The sequence below is a fragment of the Thermobia domestica genome, chromosome 17 (assembly GCF_964235325.1).
Source record: "Thermobia domestica chromosome 17, izTheDome1.hap1.1, whole genome shotgun sequence".
Lineage (NCBI taxonomy): Eukaryota > Metazoa > Arthropoda > Insecta > Zygentoma > Lepismatidae > Thermobia > Thermobia domestica.
Window position 1 is genome coordinate 135507938 of NC_137470.1, and position 24122 is coordinate 135532059.

The 24122-nt window shown below is 36.2% G+C and overlaps 1 protein-coding gene across 1 annotated transcript in view; it reads left to right on the forward strand.

Moving 5' to 3' along the window:
- The first annotated feature begins 6978 nt into the window (after positions 1-6978).
- LOC145674361 (mitochondrial inner membrane m-AAA protease component AFG3L2-like) overlaps positions 6979-24122 on the forward strand; it is a 354119-nt gene continuing 336975 nt past the window's right edge. The window contains exons 1-3 of the mRNA XM_081744313.1: positions 6979-7208; positions 15620-15900; positions 23031-23201. Of these exons, the coding sequence (XP_081600439.1) occupies positions 7122-7208; positions 15620-15900; positions 23031-23201 (539 nt within the window). The 5' untranslated portion in view covers positions 6979-7121. The remainder of the gene's footprint in view (positions 7209-15619; positions 15901-23030; positions 23202-24122) is intronic.

The window sequence follows — 24122 nt, forward strand, 5'->3', positions numbered from 1 at the left end:
GCATTAAGGAAAATATAATTTTAAAAAAAGTATTGAGCCAGATGAGATTCGAACTCACAACCTTATGATTTGAAATCCGACAGCTTACCAATGAGCTAACACAAGGACTTCTAGAACTAAGCTTCTAGCGATGTATAACGGATCTCAAGATAATTATGACATTCATATCCATTACAAACGCTGTTTCTGTTCTACTTTGACTTTTATTTTAGTACTCAGGCGATAATTATGTTCTATTTCTTAACTTTGAGCATTCTTTTACATATGGAAAGATTCTTTAACGTATTTAAATGCTCCATTACGTATAGAGAGCTAAATGACAAACAAGCATGTGCAAGGTTTCGAAATATTGTATCATTAAGTATTTCAATCAATGTTGCTTTTTTTAAACACTTGGTAACAAGTCTTATTATATTTAAAAGAAGAAAAACACATCTGCAAACTTTTTCCCGATTGCAAAGGCTGGCTTGGAGGTTCGAACCTGGCTTACTTTTTCCCGAAGATACCCGAAGCTGGACTTAGAAAATTTTTGCCTCAAAACACCAATAAAGAATGCGCTCAACCTTTTTGAGACAAGGTGTACAACAATATTCATGAACTATTTAATACTTAGCTATACTTTGTACTGATGACATTGCGCATTAATGAATAGTATTGAAGATTTAATGTATTAATATTTGTGGGAAATATTCCGTTTCAACCACATTAATCGAGAACAGGATTTTGTTTTGAGACATTAATACCATCATATTGCATGTCTTAGAATAATTTTAATAATGGATGGATTACGTGTACTTTATATCCCAGTATAAAAAATATTTCATTTGAGTTAGGTATAGATGCCATCTCGAAAATTGAACTGCACTTTTAAATAAATATAATTCAAATATATTTTACTATATGATGGGTATGCCGTCGCTTACAATACTTTGGGGACCTCTTGAGTTGAGTTGATTTTCAGTTTATCATCCCGCTCAGCAGCGAGGCTATATGAGACGTGAACCTACTGATTAACGCGGAAACCGAAACATGCGCTTTCGTCGGAAATTGAACCCATCTTCAACACGATAAAAATTTTGCCTGACAAAAGGCTTAAATGCATTTTAGTTACTGAGTTATATTAAGAATAATGAAAACGGATCATAAACCCGGATTTTTTATGTTTTAAAATTAAAAATATTGCTTTATTCAATGGATATCGTGGACTTTTATTATCTTCTTTCGTGTTGATGAAAAACTATGTTTTAGAAATTCAAGACAAGGAGAAAGCTAGATATCCACGAAATTCGTTGGTATTTTGCAAAAGGTGAAATTTCAGTTTTACGCCAAAAGGTTGATGCACAGAGCTTATGCTACATTTTGAATACTGTGTTTTCATTGGCTGAAATAAGCATAAATGCATTCGACAACTTCATTTCGCCCTCTATGTGCTAGCAGCTATAGTAGAGTTTACATCGTGGGAAATTTCCTACGTCCTCTGAAAGTATTTATTAATTTAGTGGGACTATTTTGTGTGCTGTTTTGCGAGTGGTCTGGTAAGTTAATTTGAATTTTATTTCAAACAATATGATATTAATATTTATTATTTTGAAAATATGTTTAAACAATTTGTTTGACTTTATGAAATTTTTTGTTACGTTTGCTGGACTTAGAAAATTTTTGCCTCAAAACACCAATAAAGAATGCGCTCAACCTTTTTGAGACAAGGTGTACATAGGGATCAATCTGTTGGAGATCAATTTAAATAGTACGTCCGCCATCAATAAATCTTCAAATAATTATCTCTTATGCCAGAACCAACCCGTGTCTACGTTTTCGAGACGAGAATTTCTAATTTCGTTTCAATACAAAATAATAGTCTCTCCCGAGTTTTGACTGCATCATCATTAATGGTTTAATATTCCACTAAGTTTTTTGCGCCCCACAAAGAATCAATTGGCATGTTATTAATTTACTAATTACAACTTAGCTGCTCACAACAATGCCTCTAAAATAAATAATCGTATTAGCATTATGTAATAGTTAAAACAAACTCTTTCCGTCTTTAGCAAGTAAAAAGTCGCCAGCAATAAAATAAATTTATGTAATCTCGCGCACACACAAGCTATATAATTGCGTAGTAAGCTAAAGAAGAGGGTGCATATGTTGAGTATTAATCAAAAACAGTGTGTTAATATAAAAGCTAAATTCAACAAAAAATCACATGGACTAGAGTTATCAATGTAGTGCATATAAAATATGTAATTTAATTTCTATAGTTTATATCAATGAAACGCAAACTGCAAAACACGTACGGAAAATGCGTCCAATAAAAGAAAGCCGCATTCCTATATCTAATCATATATTTTGCAATCATTTCAACATTAAAAGTAAATGTTTTTTAATTCAGCTCGCCTGAGCTTACAAAGCTTACACAGTACACAGTTGAGCATGAAGTTCTAAGTTTGGCCAGTGGGTAGCTCTGACCATATTAGTATCACTTTCGTGCATGAAAGATAGAGGCTTTACGACCGTTTTATTCATTAGTAGCAAATAAAAGTTGCTGTTTGTCAACTACTGTAATGGCCTAACCAGTAACGTAGTGAACTGGTAACACAAAGGTAAGGAGTTCGCGTCCCGAGCTAAGCCAAAAAAATTTATTTTCATATAATTTAATATCAGCATCGTCATCAACAACAATGATAATAAATAGCAAATAAACACACAAATCAAATGTTGTATCAATATAAAGCAACCCATATTCCTTAGTGGAATTAAACGGATAGTGTACGTGTAAGCGCCATAGGGATATCCACATTGTAATAATATATTTTTCCTATTTTTTTAAAAAAATCAATGAACAAGCGCCCAATATTCATATATTTCATAAAATTACAATATCAAATTCATATATACATGCGATTAATTATTACTTATTAAATTCAATAACGATCTCAATCGAAATATTCAACCGCCCTAAAAACCATAGATTTCAATTGTGGCATCGCAATATTTCTTCGATTTCGGTTCGCGCAACAAGCTTTACCACATCATAAAGAAGATTCCCAACATCAATGAGCCAGCGGGCAACAACAAACAATCAGGAAAGTATGCGGCGCCGGAGTAGCGGGCGGATCAAGAAAGGGTAAGTAAAGAGGTATGTAATAACATTCTCTTACGAGGCTAAGGTACAAAAGACCTGACAAACAGAAAAATGCCATTAGCACCTCGCGAATGCATAAAAGCTAACCTCAGCGGGTGTTTCGGGTCGAAATCACGCGGTCATTAACATCATCCAAAGTGAGCTCGGATCTATAAAGGAAAGCCGTGACGGGGCTAATCAGTAATGGCGCCAGCAGTAAGGAATTACACAGGTCATAAAGTAAATAAAAATCTCAGCTGATAAAAAACAGTGCTTCCTAATGCCTAATAAAAATAAACAGGACTTCCTACTGCCTAATAAATATGAAGAGGGCTTTCTAAGGGGGGAATAAAAAAACCCACGCCTCTAACAAATAATAAAAAATAAATCGTACTCTTTAAATGAAAATCCAGCGGATTATGCGTAAATCAGGTCACTATTGGTCCAAAAACAAGAAAAAGTCCCTCTAAGAACATAAAAATGATCGTAATTCCCTATATAGCTCTAAAACTACCCAAGGGATAAAAAAGTTTTCCAGACAATGTGACACAATGCTACTTGTGTATATGTTAAATATCTAATGTTATGTTAAATACAGGTTGAAAAATATGCCTATTCTCTTTACGAATTAACTGGGGTACTATTTACCAAATACTGAAATTCTGTTTGTAAGGGGTTAAAAGGTTGTTATACTCATTTATTAGGTTCTTGTGTAATTTTTTGCTATATTGAAGTAAGGGTTAAAAGTAGTTATAACTTTTATTCTGTAAGCTCTACTATGTTAGATAGGGGGTGGAAAAAGGTGTGAAAAAATTGGGTTCAAAAAAGAGGTAGTACTCTTTTGTCAGCACATAAAAAGGGACATACAAGGCAATAAGCACAAAAGGGAATAAAGGGGAATAAAAGTTCTACAAGAAACTCATTTTACCATACCTGGTCGGTACTCGTGCACCGTATATTGACTTCCTGCCCTGAGAAATTGATTTCCTGCTCTCAGCGCGGTATGGGAAAAGGATACGATTATCAAAATTGCGATCACATGCCCCATCCTACTTATGGTCTTTGTCAGTTAGATCATATATATAATTCGGTGTCGTACTTATCTAGGCATTTTTTCCTTGATATAAATTCGTTTGGAAAAAATATTTTTTTAAAAAATCATGTGACTTTGTTTATGTTTGCTCGAAATGCATCTTGCGATGCCTGTAGTGACCCACAGGAAGGTACTTTGGGTATGTATTCCACTTCTGTCTGTTTTCCGTTATTCATGTCGAGAAACCTCCAAAACTTGGTTGTGTTCGATGTTTATGATAGTGTAGCGTTTTTAGTTTGTAACATTGCATGACAAATGAGAGATTATGTAATTTCGATTTTTATGTGGATTTGAAATATATAACCTGATGTAGTGCGATTGAAAAAATAATAAAAATATTTGGTTGGGAATACTATTAACCTTGTGGTAACACAGAACAAGCCAAACAATGTTCTTCTATCAATATCTACATGGTACAAAATTTCATCATTTTTTTCATTAGTTTAAAAGCTACAAGGGAGTATCAAGATAAATACAAATAGATAGGTTGATAAATAGATATATGACCGTACCTTTGGTGTTGCCCCTGCAAATCCCCAATCTAGCTGACATGCCTGTTCTTGCCTAAACTTGGGCTTAAATGTCATCGGAACTGTCACCTTACAGATTAGCAACCCCTAAAGCTATGGATTTGACACTAATCTGCATCATTGGAGAGATTTAGTTTTTCATCCCTTGTTACATTCATTCCGATGGGGGCTGAATTTGGTCTTTAGCGATCGGAAGTGTGACTGTTCATCTTAGCAACACCGAAAGTTATGGATCGAACAGTAATATTGGTCTTTTCTCGATTGTTTTTAAATGTAATTTGTTCTCACCCTGTAGAGGTGCTAATGGTGGTTAAACGTGGATTTAAACGGCATATGACGATATGTCATATTCATATAATTTACCACGAAAATTATGGGTTCAATACTAATGTAGGTTGTTTTTTTTTAATTATTCGTAGAGTCATAGTAGCTCAGGGGCGGATCCAGGACCGACTTTTGGGGGTAGTGGTGCGTTTTCATACTGCTACCTTTAAGGGCTCCAAACTTTGGATGGGTTTTATTTATATATATAAAATAAAAAAGTTTACTCTTCTGGGGGGCGATCGCCGCCCTGGATCCGCCCCTGTAGTAGCTCAGTAGTAGAGCACTGACTTGTCGAGAGTGAGGTATCTGGTTTGATCCACTGGTAACTAAGTTTATGCTGGACAACATTGTGCATCATGCATTTTTCCGTGGTACTTCCCTTTCATCCCTTATCATTCCACAAAGTCTTCCATCATCATTTACTTTCCTCAGTTATCCGTCACCCTTAGTTTAAAGGGACGTGAAACTGAGAGATTTCATTTCATTTCGTCATTTCCAACCCCGAAATCTACAGATTTGACAGTAATATAATTCGGTTTGATCATTTTATTAATCACTCCTTCCGCTCCCCCTAGGTATGCTAGCAGATCTTATCCTCACAGTATTATTTTTTCGGTCGTAGATAATATACCTATGTACCAAGTTCAGTTAAAATTGCTCCAGGTGTTCCAGATTTATGCTGCAACTTACACGCATACATAAATAATTTTTATGTGCTTAGATTTAAATAAGATAAGTATTTTAGTGGAATTCTCAATTGATTTTGATTTTTATTCAGTTGCGTTGCGATCTGCAAAGCTTGCGAAACAGTGACCATCGGTTCGTCTCAGAGATAGGTTTCAGATTTTGATTAAGACATGTTAATATTTAATATCTCATTTTCCAGGACAATTTTTATCACTAGTCTTGGGCAAGCCGGAGGAAGAATCCTTAGTGCTAAGCATGGACGTCTCTTGCGGGGGGTTCGAGGGGGACGCGCCCCCCAATATTTTGAAGTACAAAATATTCAATATTTTATTATCATTTAATTTACTTACTAACGACAGAATATCATATAAATAATAGTTATTATTTGGAATATAATATTCAGGCTGTGAAACGATTATAACAGTGTTATACCTTAGGGGGTCCGTGAAGGTAAGCAGAAAGATCACAAAGGAAATCCAAGATAATGAACAAGTTGGGCTAGGTAGTACGATTTAAATCACTTTCTTTGATGTCCCCCTCAAATTTTACATGCCAGAGACGCCAGTGGTGTTAAGTGAAATATATTAGAAATATCTGTAGTCTTGGGTCTCATTCTGTAGCTGTTTGCGTCAACACAACGCAAATTTGACGTTTTAGTTTGCGATAGGTGACATAGTTTAATAATTACTTGTATTATATTCATTGCATTGAGATGCACAAATTTTGCCATTACGGAATGAGGCGAGAAAATAATCACATAAATCGTAATGGATATTAAATTTATTTTAAAGTAGTACATAAATAAATTTTTGTAGCTGTACTTTATCTGCACTAACAGAATTTCCTTATACTGATAGCAAAAGCTCAGTGAGCCTTTTTCTTTTTTAAAAAAAGATAAATTTTGAATTAAGTGCTATGTAATGCAAATACCTAACTTACGCAACACGAGAGTGTTTTGGGTAATAAGTTAGCAGAAGACCAACCAGAAAGTGGACAGTATTCCTATCCGTGTACAGCGAAAGTATTCGAACCTAACTCAACTTATTTCAAGGTTCTGGATAAAGTCATCAAACTACCTAAAATATATATATACTTTTTTCACATTTGAAACTGTCCTTATCCATTCAGAATCTCATTTTCATCTTGATACGGATCTTTGTTTCTTGCAGTTACCGATTATAATTGCCGGGAGAGCTTTCTTCGCAGGTGCAATTAGTGACGAAGAAGAAGAAGAAGAAGAAGAAGTAGAAGTGGTATAGTTTGTGAGTGTGTCGCTGAAGGAATGAGTTTGTTTGATGATAGAAAAGACAACAAGTGAAGTGATTAATGCATGTAATTTACATTAAAATATATATAAATAAGCGTCATGGCACATCGGTTATTACTTACTGCACGGAAATTGGAGAAGATACTATGGAATGGTGTGAAACGAGGAAGTATTGATGCGCTTCTGGTAATTCATGTTCCAAAATAATGTGTTCGTTGGAAAAGTAACTTAGTGATATATAAGTCCGTAAGCTCGTAATGTTGTGTAATAGCTTTAGTAAGTTGTCGCACATGAATACATGGGTAGTTCTGTAACTATAGTGACTGCTGATGCATAAATATATTTCTATAGTTGTAGTGCTGAAGGTATAATTTCGTATTGTTTGTAAGCCGATAAGTTGGTTAGCTAATTAGGATTCTGTTGCAATGACTTACAGGTCTACCATCAATTAGTATTCTTCACAGATCGTACAGTACAGGAAGAAAAGTTTTCTAGCATAATAGGACTTGCTACCTTATTGTAATAAACTGTGAACGATAACTAAGGGTCCATCTCAGTATATAAGAACAACTATTCCCACGACTTTATTGACTCCTTGCGAGTTACAGGTTTAGTTTGGTACGTAGGATTTCATGTGCACAAGCTTACGAATATATCGCTTTGCGTGTTCTCACCCCACTGTTTTCTCAGTTGCTGTCTTGTTATATTTAATGTTAACTTACACGAATAGCTTCAAATTCGGGTTAAATTCCAAAGTTGGGCGTCCGTTTCCAGCAAAATTTTTAAAATTTACAGGAAAGATATGGATAGTTTGATCGTTTGTGTGCTTGATAATATATAAGAGTCTCGAAAAGGGTTATAGTTAAGGAGCCGTACTTCCCATTTAGGGAAGGACGAGAAACGCCATACTTTCAGGAATTATTCATTGACTATCTAGGATGTTAAAAAGTAGGTAATAGACTGAGTTCTTGCCCTTGTACTTAGGGTGTTTAGGTAGTGCAACAGTAAGATGTATCCTCGTGCACGGGAGATGAGAAGTAGCTGTTCTTAACTATTACCTCGAAAAGTATGTTTATTTGTTATATAATAGCGGTTATAAACATGGGACTATACGGCGAGCGGAGGGAACTACTTGGCGCAAGGTAACCAAACAGTTGCATTGTGGGAAAGAAACGAGCATATATGTTATCAACATGGCGAATGTACAAGGGCAATGAACTAACAATTTTAACATTTGTGAAGCAATATGTTGATGACGAGCAAAATCTTTTAAAAGTTTGTGAAGAGCACGGATTAATGAACCTAATAACAAATTGGAGAAAGTGTGGAAAGGAGATAACGGCGAAAAATCGTGGCGAAAGCGGACGCCCAACTTCGGAATATATGCCTCAAATTCCTGTAGAAGTAAGTTATAACTGCGTTTCCTCTCTAAATGCTTGTCATTTGATGGTCTTCATTACTGAATACTGTTGTTTTCAACGTAGGTGTAGTTTACGGGATCGGTTTCGAAACAACTGCGTGCAGTGTTCAGGTTGAGAATATCCATACCACTATGCTATGAGTACAGTTAAAGTCCCTGACTTATGTGAATTCATACTTACGTAAAAAATTTCCGATTTAAATAAAATGGTGCTACCCCATTTTATGGGGGCATAAATTTGTAAACTCTACAGAAGAAATATGATACTAGATTTCACAATAGGATTGTGTAAGTAATTACAGTGTATCGGAATCTTATCTCTCACATGTATAATACGGTAGAAATAATAAATATAAAGTGTGAGCTTTACTACGTAGTACTTCGTAAGGAATACGTGGGTGTTCAAAGTAGTCATAGAGGTCGCAAAGCCGTGCTACACGCAGGACATTTGTTTTTATGTCATGAATTGTTTTTCGACTATCCTCGTTTATGCGTATACCCACCGGAGCTGGCGCGTATGTCCACTCGCTTCCGCAAGGGCCCCCCTGCTGCGCTCTTGTTCTGACTTGGGTTATGTGGCATTCGTGCTTCTTAGTTGCTACCGAGCACAACTTAGGAGTTTTTAAGTTTCGTGTTTTATGCTCTGTAGTTTGTATGTCATATATCTACAATGTGTATTTACAGTCGGACCCTCCTAAAGTTACTGGCTATTGTTTAGCTTTGGGGAGCCAGGTTTTTAACCGACTTTTTTTGCGATATTTTGTTCCTATTCGGTTAGGTTAGAATAATCACATTTAATTCAGACAATATTGCCGAGCGAGCGAAGGCGGGTTAGAGACCCGTAGGGCACGTTGTTTTCGGTTTTCGTTAGTGTTGGCCCCCCATTACTAAACAATAACCAAGTTAATTTGCATCCGTTATTGCGACTCTTTGAAAACACTTTCTAAGTAGCAAAAGCGCAATTCCTGCTGAGAAGTAGTTCATGTTTCATAAATATAAGTATGCCCGCATAAAGTGGGATAGCACAAATAAGACTAACAAACGGTAATTTCTTGTGACATAAAATTTTAGTATAACGTTCCGCAGTTATGGGCTAGAAAGACGAATGGTTGTGAAATTAAATCTTTCGTACTCTCACCTGGAATCGAACCCGGTGAGACTGTGCACCTGAGACGCACGCGGTGGCCATTGTATCATCGGGGAGGGCACTTACAGAAGTAGTATGATCATGTATTTAGATAATTAGCTATAGTACAATTATTATTATTTATTACCATCGGCGTTGTAAGAATAAGTTAGTGGGTTGACTTGAAGTTTATCGTCACTTTCAGCATCAAGGCCTTGTGAGACTTGGACCTACAAGTTAGCGTAGGATGGAAACCACATGAACTCAAACCGGGAATCGACTCCTGGTTTCCCGCTACTCGAACTATATGCGCCTTATTCATAAAGCATATAATGTAGTATTTTTTCATGCGTGATTGAGACAAAACATATAATGGTAAAAATTCGACCTGCTCAAAGAGCCTGGAAGGATATAAGTCGACTCTGTGTAGCTTTTGAATCTGAAACTTGGTTCCAAATGTTTTAACGTTTAATCTATTCTCAGCTTCATGCTTTTTCCACTCATATGTACTAATAATAGGTCGGTGTCATATTATGGCTCTGTTTAGTGGATATCGCGGTTAACGTTACTGCTACAATTATAGCGTTTTCTGAAGCTGAAGAAAAATTTCTTTGTACCATTTAACCTCGTATTCTGGAAGCGCATTTACATTTTTCGTACGAGTTACTGCATGTGTTGCCATTAGGTCAACATACAAATAGTTATGTTCGTCTACCAAATACTTAGAAACTCTTAATCTGTTAATGACTTTACATTTTTAAAGGATATATATACAAAGAGATAACTTTTGTGACGCACTGGAGAAGAGTAGAGCCGGAAAGAGCAATACGGAGGAGAAGCCGAGTAACACAAGGCGTTAAATTGCTGAAGTCGTAGGAATGAATACTATTTTCAGTCACTATCACTTGTAGTGTCTTTCGTAAGCTTTGTAGTTGTTCGTTTATAGTGGTAATTTCTCTTTCGTCATCCGGTGTTTAATGTTAATGTTTGTTTCTTTACTGTATGGCGACTGTAAACAAACATTTCTTTCTAGATATTTTTTTTTTCTTGTGCAGTATTTCAATTTTACCCGCAAATTTCAATTTTTGTGGCCCGGATATTCTCCATCTGCACGCCTTGGGATGTCATTTACGCATACACGTTGGCTTCACACTTAAATATTTTGCAACAATGTACTTCATTGTGCGTCAGTAGGTCATTATAACTAAATGACACCTAGTGGTTAATTTTTTTGTAGTGTGGTCACACTATGTAGTATATGAAATGAAATCTTTATCGTCCCATGATTACTTTCTTTAGACTACAGAAGGTAGATAGTTAGTGAAAGTGAATAATGACAAAATAATTGGTGCAGTGATACTGTGGAGAAAGCCGGGGGATGCTCGAAAAAAACCAGCGACACGAACTCGCATGGCCTGGAATAAAATGAGAGGACCCCACACATCAGTGAGCGCTTTACCGCTAAGCCACCCTAATGTGTATCTAATGTTGCAGGATGTATCTTGAACATGTATTTTCACCGTTGCACTGGCGTGTTTTCAAGCATAAACTAATATATTTTTTACAGTTCAAATTATGTTAATAGCTATTTAATTAAATAGTTGTTTCTCTCATAATTCTTAAGGTTACTCTATTTACTAAGTTTGCACTGTCAGTAGCAATGATACGTTCCCCGGAATGCTGTTTTGAACATAAGAGGGGCGATTCACTTTGGGTTGCAACCATGCATTTGGAAAGGCGTGATGCTTTCTATTTCTCGTAGACTGAATATCAAGATAAACTTCAAGCTTCACAGTCATTATTTTTGCCTTGCTCCGTAATGGCTACCTTGTATAGTTTTAACAATGAAATATTTGCCCTTTACAAATTCCAGTTGCGGCGAAATTGATCCGTAACTAACTTAACCTTTAGATTTTCCTTTAAAGAAAACTATTTTAAGTCATAAATCGTAAATATTTTTTTGTGATTTTTAAAACCACTAGCAGTCTCACATAGCAATAATACCTTTTAAGAATAATATAGTGTTCTTTTTTTCTGTTCCAAAGTAAGACTTATAGTCTTTGTAGGATATTGGAAGGAAAATGGCCAAACTGTGTTAATTTTGTGATTGGAAAGACATTTTATCAAGGTGCAGTTACCTTTGAGCGTGGCTATACATGTTGTAAACCAAATTAAGCTTCCATTCGACTTTTAGTTACTTAATATGTTGTCAGCTCATCGGCTTTTATTATCATAGCCTCTTATTTCAAGTAGCTCGTTACTTGTGTTGGGGGAGGAGAGGAGCCACGGCGGCTTGTTTATCTCTAGGGTCCCCGGTTCGATACCAGGCCAAGTAAGTTTCGGATGGACAGCATCGTGTCCGTGGGTTTTACTCGGGGTACTCTCGTTTCCTCCCACATTCTCATTCCATCATCATTCACTTGGCTTTATGGTGAACAAACACCGTGCTCGTGGGTTTTCTTGGGGTTTTCCCGTTTCCTCCCACTTTCTTCATTCCACCATTTCATTCATTTCTCATAATCACCGTCTCCTTTAGTCTAACCAGCATAATCGTGGGACGTATAACTCAAAGATTTCATTTCATTTTTCATTCACTTGGCTTCATCATCTGTCTCCCTTACTCTAAAGGGCATAATCTTAGGACATAAACTGAAAGATTTTACTTTTTTTTTTATGTTACCTTTGTCACGATGCTAAGTCTAGGATAGTAAAATTTTGGCTATAGGGCTGCCAAAATGTCTTGATCCGTGGTAAAAATGTGAACCAAAGCTCACACTCACACGTTGAGCCAATAAGGGTTCGGCTTTTGCTAAGCGAGAGAGTCTTAGCGAAAGGGGGTGGAATTCCTTCAGTCGATAGCAGCACTTGCGAGGGAAGACAAGGTGTCAAGTCAATGGGGTATATATTTAGCAATATTGGATATAACCTGGTATAAGAATTTCTGGTCAATTTTCGCGAGACCTTTCTTTGTAATAAAGAGAACAACATGAGTGAAACACTGTTGTTTATGAATTAACATGTGAGTTTCAACTTTCTCACGCCTGTTCTTTGTACTGGAATGTTCGATTCCCGGTAGGAGCGATTTGAAATTCAGCTAAATGCACTAGCGTAGTTCGGATTCCATCTTAAACTGTAGGTTCACGTCTCATTTAGCCTTAGTGCTGGCAAGAGATGCTCAGATTGAAGAAACAAAAATAAGTAAACCCTGACCTTGAACGAGAGGAGGTGCGCTATCAGTGAGCCATTATGCTATAAAAAAATTGTTTTTCGTTTTTGAAAAAAAAAATATAAAGTAGATATAAAAGCCTGGATAGAATTGTAGTTAATCCCTTATTACTTTTTTTTCTTTCTTTTAATCCACAAGTCCAAGAGCAACATTATAGTTTTTCTACGTAATATTTTAATAGTTGTACGTGGGAAATACTATATCCAGCTAACATATTCGACCGTCTAAGTTATTAGGCTAGGCATCACGACATCTGTCTGTCGGAGATTCGAATCCAACTTTGGCCATGCGTATTATTTGTTGTTTCTCCATTCATTTCTCATCATCTCCTTTTAGAGTAGGAGCCAAATCATGGGACATAAAACTCATAAATAAAACAGGGGCCGCGATGGCTCAGTCGTAGAGCGTTCATCTCTGGTGCATGGCGTTCTGGGTTCGATCCCATCTCGCGCCGTGTGGACTTTGTGCTGGACATACACCGTGCTCATGGGTTTTCTCGGGGTTCTCCCGTTTCCTCCCACTTTCTTCGGTACACCATTTTCGTCATTTCTCCTCATCACCGTCCCCTTTAGCCTAACAGGCACAACCGTGTTACGTAAAGCTTAAAGATTTCATTTCATAAATAAAATACTTTAATTGATTAAGTATTTTCCGGCCTTGTTTTCTTATTTGAGTGTAAATTTTAAATAAATGTACGAGTTTTACTATAGTCTCCTACAATTTAAATAGGTGAGTCCAATGACAGCATTATATTCTACGCGGTTAAAAATCTAGTAGTTACTTGTCCCTGGTATTTATGAATGACAGGAAGTGTAATAAAGGACGTGACGAAGAACATCGGAATTTCCCCTTAATTCACGATCCGCAAATCAATATCTGTAATATCTTTGAGTGATTGTTCATGTGGTACGACGCAGCATAATGCCTTAGGTATTACAACGATTTTTGAAGTGATTCACTGGTTCAGTGTATGTATCATGACGTCATCACGTAACTTGAGATTGTACAAAATGTAAACACACAGCTTTGTTATTTGTGTATTTTTTTCCAATTGTTTTTTTCCAATTTTATTTATGGAAAATACGAAATATTATATGGCAGCTTTCATTTCCAATAAGCTACATATCGTGGCACAAATATATACATCGTGTCCATAAGAATACAGTCGTACTTTAAAGTGGTGGTTACGTCGCTCTGGATAATTGTACTTAAATTAAACTGGTCACATTTCAAAGAAAAGCTCAAATATTTTTGTGCATGTCAACAATGGACAACATCGATCCCAGCTAGCACCACCTGAGCTCTGTGGTGAACAAACACCGTGTACGTGGGTTTTCTCGAGGTTCTCACGTTTCCTCCCTCTTTATTCATTCCATCATTTCATTCATTTCTCTTTAACTTAACCGGCATAAGCATGGTACCTAAAACTAAAGATTTTATTTTGCAATGCGAAGGTCTTTGAATTGATTTCAGCTAGTAAGTTTGTAGCGGATCACATCATCTATGGGTTTTATAGCAACTCTATCATTTCTTCCGACTCGTTTCATTCCACCATTACTGTAGTTTTTTTTTTTTTTTTTTTCATGAGTTTATCTCCCGTATTTGTTGGACTTTCAACTGAAGATGTAATTTTGAGTTTTCGTTAGCTGTGCTGCCTGCTTGTCACCATACTGACTGATAAACTTACCTGTATCCATTGGCCTTGAATCATTTATATATATATTCTACCTTTAAGTTAATTCACTCCATCATTTAGACACAGTAAAATCTTTCTTTAGCGGTATCGAACGGGACTCACAAAAATTTCCCTTAAAGATAGGTTTCCAGTTAACAAAGGTAGACCTATGAAAAAAAAAATGCATGCTTATAATGGACATACTAAGATAAAATAAGATGCTGTACGTATCTTAGTGAATTTCTACTATTTATTTCTGCTACAAATTAATACATACAGTGCACTTACAAAACTTACAATGAATAGAAAAATACTGTACACATGTTATCATAATTTTTCCAATAGTCAATTAGGGTTTTCTATAGACATCGCTGCTTGTCTGCTCAACTTTATACAGAGACTTCACTTGAAAAACCACACTAAGCATATCAGTGTCATTTCGACGAAAGGCAAATGTTGCAGTGCCTTTAAACTTGACAGAATCTTGGTAAGTCTTTAGCGTACACTCTTCTTCCAACTCAATGCCATATTTCTTTTCTTCCTTCACTTCCTCTTTTCCTTTCAGACTTTTTGTATAATTCTCAATTAAAGCATGTACCGTTGTGTCTGCTTCGGTTTGCACATCACTGTCTATTTTGCTAAAAATATATCTTCCCTCTCATAGGATACCTAAAAACTTTCCAAATTCTTGAATCCGAAACTTGAAATTTTCCGTTAAGATGCTTATTTTGATTCCCGTTGTCCGTGTAATACAGTTTTCGTTTAGTTAAGGGAATCTAACGTGATTTTCGCCAGTAAATTCATGGGATCTGGAAATATTTCCGTTTAACACAAGTTTCTTTTTAATAAAGTGTCCGTTGAAGAGAGGTTTTATTGTATTTACAAGTTTGGTACAAAGTGCATGAATAAATAATTGGACCATAATACACGAGAAAACAAATACAGGTTTATATTTAGTTAGTATTTTCCTTTCCCATCTGTCCCATGCTTTCTATGTAGTTTCTCAATTTTCGATGACCGGGATTGCCATCTTCTTTCGAGACTTAATTAAGAGTGTGGTAGGTTTTAGGTAAGTAATGATAAGGACAAGCTCTGAGCTCTGCAATAAGTACTTTTATGTTATTTTTATTAATATATCTACATTTTTCAGATTCGAAGGAATTTGGCCATCCTACGGAATTCCCCAGGAGGTTCAGTTGTCGAATCTGTGCTCCAACAATGGAAACAACTTTGTGAGAAACCACCCAAGGGCTTCGAGAAGTATTTTAAATCCGGAAGCAAGAAAGGAGCCAACAACAAAGAAAACCCTCCGAAGGAAGTTGAGGAAACACCAAAGAATACTGGAACACCCTCCAAAGGGGCGAGTGGAAGTACAACTGGACAGCAAAAGCAACAGGACAAATGGCCGTTAGGATTGTTTGGGGGTTCGAGGTGAGAGAAAGGGTTAAATGCCAAGTACAACTACCAGATGATAATATTTACTATTGTGCATATTTTTTGGAGAACCTCTTCTCATTGTTAATGGTGTAATGATCCTCAATCAGTCGCGTCGAATTCGTTTTGCAGTCATTGCATGGTTTGTGAGAGCAGTTAATCGGAGGCCCCAGATTTAAATCTGGTGATCAGTCATTTTTACATTTTCCTCTCACATATCCCTATATACAGTATTACTTCACTAGTTTAATATGTACATATATTTAATAGTGGTGTTGAAAGAAAATGTTGACTTAGATTTTCAATTTATCTTGTAGGATGTTTATTAGAAAGTTTAGTTCCAAATTGAAATGAAATGAAATGATTTTGGTGTAACGTCTAACGTTTATCCCTTTAGGCCAAAAGAAATGGATGGTTACTGAAGGAGAACGATTGTGAAATTAAATTTTTGTGCTGTCCCACTGGATATCGAACCCGGGAGCAAGTGAACTAAAGGCACACACGCTAGTCACTAGACCAGCGGGGAGGGTTGAAGTTGAAAAAAAAAATGAAATTTCTGAGTTTTACGTCCCACGGTTATGCCGGTTAGGCTAAAGGAGACGGTGATTATGAGAAATGAATGAAATGGTGGAATGAAGAAAGTGGGAGGAAACGGGAGAACCCCGAGAAAACCCACGCACACGGTGTTTGTCCACCACAAAGTTCACTTGGCGGGGGCTGGGATCGAACCCGGGATCCCAAGCACCAGAGGTGAACGCTCTACCACTGAGCCACCGCGGCCCCAGGGTTGAAGTTGAGTTTGAGGTAGTTACACATTTTAATAAAGTATTTTGTTGTGTTTAATTAATATTCGAGTGCAAAGTTTCTTTACCAAAGGAACATCGTGAAACCAGCTTTTATTTAGTTGCCCTACTATTGAACAAGAGCAACGAAATATAGGCTCTGACCTGATTCTTTCCAAAGATTCCCCTCCCTCTTCTCATTACAAGAATGTTATCAATAGGGTCCGGATGTTTATGATTTATATTTTTCCTGTTTTTTATTTTTGCATTCTTAACATTCAGTTGGCTTTTTGTAGCCTATTCTGATTTAAATTTTATACTTTTTGTCCAAAAAATACATGTCCCCTTTTTTAAATAGACTTCAGTCACATTTTCATTATGATTATTATCTAACGAGGTTATGTTTTAGTCAAATTTACTTTCTTTTTAATGTAGTTCTTAAATTGTCATCGAAGAGGTTTTCCATAAGTTTGAATTTTAACCATTAAAGTTAATAAGGTTTCTGAAAGTTTGGCGTAAATATCACTTCCTTTCTATACATAGGGCTGTGTTACTTTTTCTTTTCTTGTATTCAAGGTTTATGATATATTTTTTTGCACTTACGAGCTCATAAATGCATTTTTTTAAACATTTCTTAGATCCATAAGCAGGAGCCTGACTCGAATTGTTGAGTTTTTCAGACCTCTTACATTTTCGTTTGTCCAATCTTAGTGTGTTTTTAACTGTCAGGAACTAATATACAGAGTGTTTCAAAACAGCAACGTCAACATTTGGGAGATGATTCCTGATACACCAAGATAAGACAAAAAGTATAGGTCAACCTGGGTGCACAGATGTTTCCTTTCGGAGTTATAGACTGTCGAAAACATGAAAAAATGAAGTTTAAAGGTCCATACCTCCAAAACCATGGGACCTACCGTAGGCGGATCAAGACTTCACTTTAGGAACTAATATGTGCGCTATCCAAAAATACATGTTTCAGGATCCTAAGGTGGTCACACAACAATTTTTATAGAGGGAGTTTGGCTAAGGGCATATCATTTGAAGTACTCACAAACTATCTCTATAAAAATTGTTGCGGAAGTACCACAGGATTCTGAAACATGTATTTTTGAATAGGGCACGTACTAGTTCTTAAGTGGAGTCTTGGCCCGGCTACGGTAGGTTCCATAGTTTTGGAGGTATGAACCTTTAAATTTCATTTTGTTCATGTTTTCGGCAGCCTGTAACTCCGAAAGGAAGCATTTGTGCACCCAGGTTGGTCGATACTTTTTGTCTTGGCGTCAGGAATCACCTCCCAAACGTTGTCGGTGTTTTGTTTTGAAACATCTTGTTATAATGTTGTAATAAGCAATTTTCTAACAGCATCCCGTATTTTTGTATATTTTGACTAATTGATCTGAATTTGATTTTGTCTTAGAATACCATTAAGAAAAGACGTTTGCGCTCGATTTCGTGAAGCTCAAAATAAACAAATTACATTTGTCACTTCGTCTTCTACAACTTCAGTACTAGAGATGTATTTGGTCAGACCTCTGCGTGTTGTGCAAGTTTCTTTTGTGGGTACGTCCTGCCTATTAGGGTGTCTTATTTATTTGTGATCTTTTTTCTGTGTAAATACTTTTGCGTATAAAATACCTATATAGTTTATCTAATGTTCCTTTAGACTTGATAGTGGTCGAAAGTTTGATTGAGTGCACCTCTAGTATTGAAATCGTGCAAGGCAAATGGTAAATGTAATTTGTGAATTATGATTCTTCAGGAAGCCCTATCGAAGGTGGTGAAATATGGATCAGAGAACAGAACCTCTGAAATCTTCATGTTGATATTTTAGCGGCTTATATAGTTTAAATTTCACAAAAAAATTACATCATACATTCAAATTATCACCATATGGTAACCTGAGGGATTGGCCAGAAGAAAAGTGTGGGATAAGTTCATAGTTTGATAGATTCCATGGAACTACAAATCTAACTGTCACTTTTGTTCTACAAGATTGACAAGCTGAGAATTTCGTCTTTTGTGCAGCAAGAAATTTTCTTTAGATGTGCTGAGGAAGATGTGAGGAGTACCTCTAAACCCTTCGCAAATTTTGTGCTTTTATCGTGTTTTATCATGTCTATGATGTATTGCTCTATTACAAATAACATAACCAAGATTTTTACCGCTCTATTTCATAGTACTTTCGAAGTTAAATAAAAGTTGTGTGTTCGAGATGTTTTCCTCTTTGTTTTGCAGCTACTTAATAAAAATGAATAAATAAGTAGTCGTCACTGATCAGCATTTACGTGGAATGGCTCAAACATTTCATTGTTTTTTTATTCTGTTGTTTTTCATTCGGTTTAATTGTTGATGTATAATTCCTAATGGGACATCAACATATTTTTTTTTTCTTTCTTCAATTTGGCATGTGGTAAATCAGTTACTGGTACCAATGCTTTTAATGAGTTCTTGTTTAATATGAGCAAATGATGTTGGTACGGAGAACATCGCGCAATTTATGGATTAAAGTTATAATAATTTAAGTCAGTTTAGAGTAATGACACAATAAATTTACGAATTGTAGGGAACTCGGTCGAAAAAGTAGAACAGCTTTTTCAGGCCAGCCATCTTAACTGAGGTTTTTCCTGGGTTTCCCTCATTCCCATCAGTTAAATGCCTTGATGATACTTAACATACAGGTCTCAGGCCGCTTCCTTCCTTCCCTTTCCTCGGATAGTGTGATCGCCGAGGAACGTCATCCCTCATACGTGACGGGCTAACATAGCCATAGGTGCCGAAAGCCCAGAAACCTAATTTCTAACCCTAATCATGGAGAAATGCGCAGCTTATATTATAGTAAATTATGTTTAGTCACTAGTCCACATAGGTTTTTGTAAACTTGATATGGGCATTTGTGCCGTATCGCCGGACCACTTTGAAAACTAAAAGAAAGCACCAAAATGTATTGCATTCGGTTATATTTTGTTGGATTACATTAAGTTACGTTAGATTACGTTACATTAGGCGTGTAGTACTACTTTAATACGGATCCATAGTATAAGTATTAGTAGTAGTAGGAGCAGGAGTAAGAGTAGTAGTAGGAACGGGTTAGAAGCCGGGCAGGGGTTGGTTGGATTCTGTTCTCGACATGAAATGGGCAGATTAAACACTTGCCACATTTTTCTGTACATTTTACAATTTATGGATCCGTATAGTAAAACAAGTGCACCTCTCCGCGAAATAGTCCATCCCCCTCCACATACAGTGCCGCTAACATCAAAAACAATCAACAAATACAACCACTTTCTTAACTTTTACTATTCCCTTTACCTGCCTTGTACTCATTCTTCCTCACAAACTTAAGTAATGTCTCTAATTGACCCGGTAAATTTCCTAAAATTGGTCCGGCGATACGGCACTTAACCCCTTGATAAATCTGTCGAAATTATTCAGTATTTCAATGTCATGAAAAGAACCTGCACTGCACTAGATATTCCTTTTGAGGCAGATACTACTCGTCTCTTTTCCTATATTATAGTATCTTTATGTATCTGTAAACAGTTGGTGTACTCAGTATTTAGAACCAACTTGTAGGAAGTGAAGACAGTTTCAAGTGTACAAGGTGTGGTACAAAACGTTCTGAGCACCAATACCTGGCACATGAACTGTTTATTTATTTCCATTAGCACTGGCTGTGGATGACAGGCCTTTATACTTTAAAGTGGGAACCACATAAGGTTTGGACCTAGGACTATGCACGCAGAGGGACGTGTGGTGGCCGTTCGATTATTGTAAAGTCCTACTATGATAGCATATTTAAAATTCATTCAACTTCGTTTAATTTTTGACTAATTTCACACCATACTAATGGACTACATGCGGACATCGTTGAAATTCAATTTGGCTAAAGCGAGCTAATCTGCTATGCATCCACTTTGCGTTTCTTTGTAATTCATTGTCTTGAAGACTGAGGTATGATAAAAGACCAAAATTGTGCACATTAATATTGGCTATGGTTTTGAAGCAGGATGTTTATGACTAATTATGTCCTTGACGCAGGCAGGCGAAGAATCCTACATACTTATTAGCAAATTGAACACATTTTCGTTTCTTCCTGATTAAATCAATAGACCGAAACGTTATGAGGATATTGAGCAAACATTCAATGGTACTAGAAGTTATGATGTAAATGATTTTGGAGCGAGATGGTTATGATCGATCATGTCTTGAGAAATGATGGCCGAAGAATTGTCCCATACTTTTTGTATTCGAATCGTGAACTCAAGTTGAAGTTGACTCAATACAACGTTGATTTGACTACCATAGATACATATGGTTGCTAAGCTGGGCTTTTTCTCTCTCGTTCTCGTGTCGATAAACCTTCAAGTTAGTTCTGAATGCTGTTTGCAAAGCACCAGTTAGTGTGTGAATTTCGACTAGTTAGAAACCCATACGAATCATTTTTTTTTTTTTTATTTTTTTAGTACTCACACGTAACCCTAAAAAAGCGAGGAGGTGAAGTTGATATTTCAGGTCTTTCTACACAAGGTTTTCGTGGTAGACTTTTGACTACAAATGCAAATGGTCGGAAAATTAGTATTTTAGAATATATGAATTTTTCACTTTTTGAAAATTCATTTCAAATGGAGAAAAAGTTTTGTACGTACGTTTTCATATTTTAACGTGAAGAAAAGGAAATTTCTGTATTTTGTAGGGAAAAGATTTAGAAAAAATAATTCTAGTCAAAGAAAATTGATTATTTCGTAGGAAAGTGAAAGAAAAAAATTAGAGTTGATTTTCCTGTTTCAACATATGGTTTGTAGAAAAAGAGGGAGGTTCAGCTTGAAAAATATTGTCATATATTTCAGCAGAAGAAGACACCTTTTGTGCTGATTTTATTTATATGTCATTTACAAAGGCGTTTAAAAATTCAAGGAGAAAGTTAGTTTCACACTTTTTTCAAGCTTTTGCTTGAAATATATTAACTCGCAATAACAGTAAATAAGCATTTACTACCGTGGATAAGTTAACCTTTACTATCGTGTTTGGTTAGCAACATACTTAAAACGGGAGTTGATTTGTTTAGTTATGTAAACAATGCTCATGTTATGTTAACTACCTCAAATAGAGCCTTATGAAGCTCACAGAGAGGCGTTTCGCGAAGTAAGAACGTGACAATTCTATGTCTGTTTTGTTGTTCAAGTATTTTACCTCCAAGTTTCAATTTAGTAAATGCAGATCATAAAGTGTTTAAGGTACGGATACGATAGTTAGGCAACCAAAACAACATTATGATAAGTTGCATTGCATAACTTAATTTTGTAGACAGCTATGACCATACCAATTCGAAAACCAATCAGAGTAACCAGTCCCACAGCAAACCTAGAACTCACAAGTACTGTATGCTGTATAAACATTTTTGATTGTAGAATTTTATTCGTTACAGGAAAGCAAGGTTGCTAGTTGAATTTAAAAAAAAAAAAAATCAATAATAAGCCTATTCCGGAAAAAATAAAACTCTCTATTTTCCCTCTAGAAGTATTATTATTATTATCATCCTCTGTTCTTGTTTATGTCGAACAGTTGGCGGATTGACTTAATGTGTTCATCTGATTTATAACTTATTTGACTGACTAAATTTGAGTAGACTTTTTTAATTATACTTTTATCATATTCCCGTTTATTTAACGCCTTGATTGCCACCATATATATTAACCTTCATCACCCATGCGCCACCAGCAACAGTTCACCAGTAATAGTTTTACTTTCACCTTTATTTTAGGCACATAGATGTATGCTTTAGTCCGTGCATGGTTTTGAATACATGCGGCATGGGCATTGAATTTTGACTTCTAATCCATGTGTATGTAATTGCATACACACCTGTAAAACAAACGCGACGAACATGAAATATATTTGAATATGGAAAACCATGCAAGTGGCGCTGCTCGAGAGAGACGTATGTATGATATTCCATACTCATGGCAGTCAACGTGTTAAAGGCCTTTAGTCCGTTACCTGAAGATTTGCTTGGGACATTAGTAACAATTCAAACTTCCTTTTGAAACCTACAGCGTTTGTTGTGATTCATGTTAGACGAAACACTGTTTCGAACTTTGATAATTTCAGCTGCAGAGTTGGACAAATTATTGTTGTGAACATCTTACGCACTTTCGTTGATTTTTTTTTTTTTAAAGAAAATTGCGCTATAGTATATTATAATTTTATTAATTTTGCTTTCGTTTTGTTTTAAATTCAATATTAAAACACATGCTAATAATTGTAACTACATGTATGATTATGAAGATTTGATTTTGCTTAGTTTAGTGTTGATTCATACTTTGATCTTTTGCTTTTTTTTAGAACTGGTACCGGTGGCAGTGGTGGAGGTAGCGGCGGTGGGAAGAGCTTCGGCGATGGCGAACGGGACAAATGGCTGGTGTTTGGCGTGATGGGGACTGTAGCACTTCTAGGAACTGTAGCTTACTACGAAATGGGATATAAAGAAATAGTATGGAAGGAGTTCGTTAAGAAGTAAGTTGTATTTAGAATCGTAATATTCATTTTCCCTTGTTAATCACTTCAAAGCCATGTGAAGTTGTTAACAATATGCTTGTTCCGATTTCTTAGGTGGAAAGTCAAGAAATTTGGTTTCGGTAAGAAAACTAAGGACTTTGGCTCGGTTTTCCTTAATTCGTGTTTTGTGTACGTGCGAATGAAGGAAAATTCGAGGAGTAAAATGTTCATGGAATAGACTGGATAGAGTAATGGTAAGCAAACTAGCACTGTAAGCAGTATACCAAGCAGTGGCGGCTTTAGCGGGCAGGCCGGGTAGGCACAGGCCTACCCAAAAATTTTGAAAAATATATAAACGCTAAAAGATACAATAAAGAGTAAATATATTTTCAACTATTTATATTAATAGATAATTATTTAACAAACAGCATCAATCACTACTGAAAAGTAATTTCCTACTGTCATTAATCAATCAAATGTGTATATGTATCCATAAGCGAGGGAGCGGGCCTACCCAAAATTAAAATCCTAAAACCGCCCCTGATGCCAAGGTTCGGTCCTTGGCTAAGTTCCACTTTCACACACTGAATTACACGACCTATTTAACTGATGTCGAAAAAAATTACTCCTTGTATTGATTTTAACTGTCATGTGTTCATTAATATACACAACATTAGGTGTGATACAATCCGTGTGACCCGAATGTCTTGAGTAGCGGAGTACCAGGACGGTAACTCGGATAGGTTTGATTCTTGGCTCAGTCACATTTTTTGACGCTTTAATATATATATGTCGGGTGTTCTAAAAATGGCGCCCACGGACAACAGAGCGCTATTCTTCAGGTCAAAATAAAGTGAACATGCTATGTAACGGTATACCCTCCGGCGCTTCCTTCAGCCGCAGTGGAAAATAAAAATTTCACGTTATGTGGCAACGTCG